The sequence below is a fragment of the Arachis duranensis genome, chromosome 5 (genome assembly GCF_000817695.3).
Source record: "Arachis duranensis cultivar V14167 chromosome 5, aradu.V14167.gnm2.J7QH, whole genome shotgun sequence".
In the NCBI taxonomy this organism is placed as follows: Eukaryota; Viridiplantae; Streptophyta; class Magnoliopsida; order Fabales; family Fabaceae; genus Arachis; species Arachis duranensis.
Window position 1 is genome coordinate 98,323,421 of NC_029776.3, and position 6,891 is coordinate 98,330,311.

General features: G+C 34.2%; 1 protein-coding gene across 3 annotated transcripts; it reads left to right on the forward strand.

Moving 5' to 3' along the window:
- Window positions 1–203: 203 nt before the first annotated feature.
- LOC107490811 (phosphoribosylglycinamide formyltransferase, chloroplastic) lies at window positions 204–4,223 on the forward strand. 3 transcript variants are annotated; one of them, XM_016111623.3, is made up of 7 exons: window positions 204–606; window positions 905–1,530; window positions 1,852–1,963; window positions 2,952–3,128; window positions 3,226–3,352; window positions 3,506–3,624; window positions 3,939–4,223. In XM_016111623.3, the coding sequence occupies exons 2-6, from the start codon at window positions 1,182–1,184 to the stop codon at window positions 3,617–3,619; spliced, it is 879 nt and encodes a 292-aa protein (XP_015967109.1). In that variant the 5' UTR covers window positions 204–606; window positions 905–1,181; the 3' UTR covers window positions 3,620–3,624; window positions 3,939–4,223. The 3 variants fall into 3 exon arrangements, with proteins under 3 accessions (XP_015967109.1, XP_020998990.1, XP_020998991.1); XM_021143331.2 differs by having other exon boundaries at window positions 1,031–1,530; XM_021143332.2 differs by having other exon boundaries at window positions 1,114–1,530.
- Window positions 4,224–6,891: the final 2,668 nt, after the last annotated feature.

Below are 6,891 nucleotides of genomic sequence, written 5' to 3' on the forward strand. Positions count from 1 at the left end.
TATCATCGTTAAATTTTATATTATGAATTGACAAAAAGACATAATATATTTACCGTTTATCATCATAAAAGATTTAATTATCCCTTTGTTCGAAAAAAAATTTTTGAGGATATATTTATTTCTAAAAATAAGATAAGAGAAGATATTGAGAATGTATTTTTTTTTATCAAAATATATAAAATATGTTAATTCAGTAACACAGCTTTACTCAAACGCTCACCCTCACCTCTCTACCTTGCCTTACTCACCGCACGGTAACTGCCGAACACAACGGCAGCCAACAACGGAGGTCGTCACTCGTCACTCTCCTCCCCAGCTCCTCTGTTTCGTCCCCGCGCCGTCAGTGTTTGGTGCTTCTGCTTCCTCCGCTCCTCTGCTCGCCTCTGCCTCCTCCGTCTGTGTTGTCCCGGCTGCCTTGGCTTCGCAGTGCCTCGCCTGTCTCTGCTTCCCCGTCATCATCGTGTTGGCTCCTCTTCGAAGCTCTGCTCGTGCTGAAGCTCTGCTCTCTCTCGCCGGCGGCTTGCTCTGCAACGGTGCAACACTGCAACGACCCCAAGGTGGAAAATCGTCCCCGACTCTGTTTCTGGCTCTCTGCTTCTGCTGTAGGTGAGATTTTTTTTTTTTAGTTATTAATTTTTTATACTGATTTTTTTTGCTGTTTTAATGTATTGATGCTAATTGTATTTGTATGTACAACTGATTGATTTAATTTGTGATAGGATAGATGAATTGTATTTGTAATTTTGTATGTAATATTGATGCTAATAGATTGTGAATCAAGAGATTGGAAATGGAAGAATTTTTTATTGATATTTGATAGTTTTATTAGATAATAGGTGCTGTTCTTGTGGTTTTTTTATTTACTTTTTATTTTTTTATACGTTTTTCTTCCCTCTGTGTTAAGGCTTCGGAGGCTTTTGGTGAAAAGCCTGAAAAGGTTTTACGGTTTAGGGTTTTGTGCTGTTGGAATAAGATAGGTGTTGTAGGAGAAAACCCAATTAAAAAAAAAATTGCCATACATTTAATGCAGTCTTGTGTGTTGTGTGTCATCTGATCATCTCCTCAAACGCTAAACGCCACCATTTTTGCCTTCCCACCTGACTCCAACAAAAGCTCCTCCTCACACACAGAATTGAACATTTTCCTATTTTTTCCTTTCCTTTTCGGAAGATACAATTCCCATGGAAGCTCAAAAAATCCTCTCTAGGTTTTGCCCCAAAACCCCGTCACTCCTGCTACCCTCTCATAAAAAGCTTCATACTTTACCTTATGTTGGGCCCAAGAACCTTGGGATTCTGAGATTGGGGTGCAGTTACACTGAGGGAAAGAAGAAGAGGGTCTTTTGTGTGAGGAGCACGGTAGAAGAAGAAGAAGCAAAGGTGGTGAAAGTTGGGGCCACTGCGCCGGTGAGGAGGAAGAAGCTGGCAGTTTTCGTGTCCGGTGGAGGGTCCAACTTCAAGTCCATTCATGAGGCTTCGTTGAAGGGTTCACTCCATGGTGATGTTCTTGTTTTGGTCACAAATAAACCTGGTATGCTTTAAATCCTTGACTTTTTCCACTGCTTCTTTTATTTTAATTTTTGTGTTTCTGTTATTCTCCAATGATAGTTGATAAAATGAGATTACTTGGATAAGGGTTTGAATGTTTCAACTTAATTTGGTAAAAGTAAATTGCTTTTTGTTAACTAAATAAAATTCTTTTTCACATATTTATATGAACTTTTAAAAGAATTAGAGTTTAGTACTTTATTTTATATATTACAGATGAATGAGCTGAACTCAATATTTCTATTAGGTGCCTTTTGTGTCTTGGTGTACTGAAAGTTTCTTTCGTTCATTTGTTTTATTCCAGATTGTGGAGGTGCTGAGTATGCAAGAAATAATGGTATCCCAGTTGTTGTGTTCCCTAAAGTAAAGGATGGATCCGATGGGCTATCTCCAAGTGAGCTTGTTGACACACTAAGGTGTGGTGCAGTGCAGTGCTTCTTTATTTCATTTGGTGCAATTGCTTTTTTGGTTTACTCTTCAGTGTGTTAATCTGTCTCTTTATTACAATTTATGAAATACTTTCACATTCTTTACATGCAAGATCAACCATGTTGTAAAAAAATGTCTTTTTCTATAAAAATAGAGATAAATATACCAGACTTTCTCAGAAACAACAAAATTTAACTCAAATAGCCACTTTGGACCTCTTGGAGGGAGCCACCAAATCTTCCAAGTGAATATGCACTTGCAGAAAATATGATTACTGCTTTGATTGCTTTCCACCTTCTCAATCTGAAATTCTTCAGTGCAAAATAATAGCTTTATCAACAGAGATAAGAACATCTTTTTAGCTAATTTTTCATCCCCATATTTGCATGTGTATATCTCAATCATCATTTGCATCTTTTGTGGATATCACCATATGAAGAAACTCGAATTGCGATTTATTGGGAAATTTCTACATGTGTCCAAGAACATATGTAATAAATTATAAATGTCCTTAACTTATTATTTTGTTATCTTTTATGATTGTTGTGTATCTGTGGTATTGGCTTGTAACCTTGTATCTACAAGTAAAAATCTAGTAGACTGGTTGGTTTTCATGAACACAAGGAAGTCTGTCACAGGATGTGGAACACTGTCTTCCTAATCAGTACATCGGAAGTGCCTAAGTAACCTAAGTAACAAAGCGCATGGTATACTTCCTGAAATTCTTTACCATTATGAAATCTATTAAACAATATTGAGTGTAAATTCTTTTTCCTCTGTTTTTTGTTCGTTTCTTGTACTGTAAGTTGTGCCGGAAGGTGGATATGTGTTACTTTTAGATTGAAGGACATCTGCATTATTAGTATAGAAGAGATGCCAAAGAAGCTGCAACTTTGCAAAAGCAATAATTTTGATATTCCACGTAGATGTGGTTATACTATTGAGTATTAACGTAGTACTTTTTCTCTTTATCAGGAGTTTCCAAGTTGATTTTATTCTTTTAGCTGGATTCCTCAAACTTATACCAGTTGAATTGATTCGGGCTTATGAAAACTCCATATTAAATATTCATCCATCACTTCTTCCAGCTTTTGGAGGCAAAGGATACTATGGTATGAAGGTGCACAAAGCAGTAATTGCTTCAGGCGCAAGGTATACTTCTCGCCAAACTTCGCAACCTGTTTCACTTGAATTGTCACACTTCGTATCGGAGACATGTATTTGTGCTTCATTTTTCTGGGTTGGTTAGATATTCAGGTCCTACAATTCATTTCGTTGACGAACATTATGACACGGGGCGTATCCTTGCTCAATGTGCCATCCCTGTACTGGCTAATGACACTGCAGACGAGTTAGCTTTCAGGGTTCTCAAGGAGGTAATAGCATTTTATATATCTTTAAACAAGTTCAATCCTAAACGAAAGTTCAGCAAATTTATTTGCCACAAGAAGCATGCATGAACCTTTACAGTGATGTAATCAAAAGCCTAGCGATTCATTTTTGTCTTATGTTTTCATTTTTGAATTTAGGAACATCGGTTATACGTGGAGGTGGTTGAAGCTTTGTGCGAAGAGCGTATAGTTTGGAGGGAAGACGGTGTCCCTCTCATCCGAAGCAAAGATAACCCCAATGGGTTCTGCTAATTATGGTGTAAATTTAATTTGCCTTTCAATTCCTTTTCAATTACACTTATAAATTACATTGATCTCCCATGAGGTTAAGTGATATTACATATGACATTTCTTAATATCGTAGCTATCAAGGGTGTTTGTGTATTGAGAGCCATATGATCTAAATCCTAAGGAGACTAGTTTATACTTTTGCCAATAGTGAGGTGCTGTGTGTAATATCACTTAATCTCAATTCTCAAAGGTGGTTGATATCATTTACTTTAATATTAAGAGTAAGGATTGAATAACATAAGTGTAACCTTAAGTAACTAGACTTTTGTTTCTTCTGCAGGGGATTTCGCTATCTATGGAACTTCAGAAATACAAAATAATTAGCTAATCAAAGAATTAATAAATGAGCAATTAGGGGGGCGATCCTTCAAGGGGTCCACAAACCCTTGAAGAATAATCTAATAATCTAATTAGGAACTCACAAACATCTCTTTTGAATTGTATATATAAACTTGTTATAATTTTTCTTTCCCAATGGATGATGAGGGCTGATGACTTCATATTTCATAATTTTGGACCCCTTTTACCCCATACTAGAAACTTGGCATCTCATATTCCCATCTTAGTAGCAATTTGAAACTTATATTATTTGACAGATGACAGAGAATCAAACGTCGGTTTAGAATTTTTCAATAGAAAATAAGTATTTCGTTGTAAGTATAGTCCAAACCAATATTTACCCTCAATCAAAGTTTAATTTTAAAATTGTCACAATCAAAACAATTATAAACTGGGAGTTTTAAATCTCGGGTCGTCTTCCTCGGACTAGCAATTAGATGCCACACTTTTGGCTGTGAAATAAGCGAGTTTTCAATCATGGAACAGAAAATTAAAAGAACTAAAGAATAAATGTGAGAAATGAGACCAAAACTCTAAAACTAAGAAATTAAAAGTCAATCAATGCCAATTAAAAGGAAATAAGACCAAAACTCCAAAACTAGTGAAAATGTGAGAAACGCATAAAAGAACTTTGACTTGGGAATGAGAATTAAGGAATCCTATCATTGTTATAACCACAACTATGGCAATTATGATGAGTTAATCTCATTTCGTCAACCCCTAACATCGAGGAGTAAGTCAAGCAAGCATAATTGATCCTAATCCACACGTCCTAGTTAACTTACTAATTAACTTAGTAAAAAGCTACCGTTAGTGAAAACAACAGTCAACTAACAACCCAATAATTATCACTAAATGTCGGATATTATGACTCTAGTATCCTAAGAACTAATTTTCTAAGGCAAGGTGTGAACATCTACTCAAAATTTTCAAGTGGCATTTTCACAAACACTTGGTGGGCAAAATAACAAAACATAGCAAATTGCAAAAGATAATGAAAACTATAACCAAACTATGAACAAAATCCACAATAGAAACTCAATCAAGCATATATAAATCATAAAACATCAAATTCATCAACCAAAAACTCAAGAAACCAAAATTGGATATATTAACAAAGTAACTTGAATTAGAAGAAAATATAGTAAGAGTAGTGTAATTAAAGAGAAAATTAAAGATTACTTGCAAAAAGATGAGCAAAATCCAAGATCAAAACTGAAATTATAAAATTCTACTAGTAAACCTTAAGAGAGAATTGAAAGAACTCTACTCTACACTACTCCTACTCCTAATAATGTTGTAATCTATATTCTAATATGGTCTAATGTCTCCTCTTTGATATGAAATGATCCCCCTTTGGTATAGCACTCCAATCAGCTTCAGCACTTTCGAAATTGGGCCAAGAGGTCCCAAAATAGTGAGTCATGTGCTTCATTAATCGAGTCATACGCCCAAACGTGTGCATACGCACACTTGAGTGTGTGCTTCTCATTTGTTTTCTTCATGTGTTCTCCCCTTTTACTTGCAAGTATACTAAATGCTATATATTTCTATCTATACTTTAGTTTCCTATTGAATTGGCGAACACAAACAACCAAATTTTCAAGCAAGACAATGGACATATAGGGGTAAACAAAGAAATGTTTCAATGCAATCAAAATCCAAAGAATTGATTTGAATTTCAAAATGAAATGAAGCAACTTGCAAGAAAACATAAAATCAGAGGTGGAGACATAGAATTGAGTAATCAAACCCCTCACTGGATGTGTATACACTCTAAACGCTCAGTGTTTAGGGTTTAATCACTCAAATCTCCTCTAATCATGCTTTAAAGGATTTGCTCTTTATCTAACAATCAACACGTATGTGATTTTTTAATGCAAATATCATGAGATTTTCTTAAGGTTGTAATGGGATTAGGGTTAAGGTGAGATAAATATGATTAGGTGGACTAAGAAATTGAATCTTTGATTAGCTCAAGTATCCCATCCAACCTATATCAATCCAATCACAAAAAAATGCAACCTAACTTCCTATGTCTCTCTTTTTACACACATTCATGCATGTTTTTTCATCCAAATCCACATATGCATTCCTTATTTATTTTTTTCTTTTCTTTAGGGTGACCTTTTGTCCTTTTTTTGTTATTATTATTATTATTATTATTATATAATTTTTGTTTATGACAAATGCATATAGTTAACGGATACATGAATGTGCACCAAATTTTTTAATGAATAATTCAAAATAATCTTTTATTTCATTTATCAATATTTTTCAAAAATTTTTCCCATACTTACACATGACACACTTCAATCTAAGCTAATTAAAGATGCAGATCAAGATAATTCATAATTTTTTGCTTTAAGGTAGGTGATGTGGTAACATTAAAATTCAAGTCCCATGTCTTGTTTAAAGTGCCTTTTGGTATAAAACATATAGTAATGCTCCACAAGTAGACACATAAAATAATAAACACAATTCGTTGGTATATATATGATCAATACAAACTAAAATAAAATACAGGAAGTGTCATGTCAACAACTATGAGGATGTTACATATGGCTGTATTGAATTATTTGAATTTCTCAATTTTCTGTATATGTAAATTACCCTTTGTATTTAGTTTGTTTATTTCTAAGTATTATGCTCTTAATATTAAGAGTTCCTTTACTTATGATCCAATCACTAATCTGAAGAGTATTAAAAGGAAAAGAAAGATGCTCAGGAATATCATTTATGAAATTGAACTAGGAGCAAATGAAATTTCACAACACATAGCAAAGATAATAATCACTGATAAAAGTAATAGACAATGATTACGATAAATAGAAAATAAAAGTTCAATAGTGAGCAAGGGAAACAAATGTTTCGCAATAAGCTAATCTATTAAT

Excerpts from the sequence above, each read along its gene's own strand:
- LOC107490811 (XM_016111623.3), top strand. The coding sequence starts at position 1,182 with ATGGAAGCTCAAAAAATCCTCTCTAGGTTTTGCCCCAAAACCCCGTCA. Across the intron at positions 1,531-1,851 it reads TTTGGTCACAAATAAACCTG|ATTGTGGAGGTGCTGAGTAT; the intron begins GTATGCTTTAAA and ends GTTTTATTCCAG. Across the intron at positions 3,129-3,225 it reads GTAATTGCTTCAGGCGCAAG|ATATTCAGGTCCTACAATTC; the intron begins GTATACTTCTCG and ends TGGGTTGGTTAG.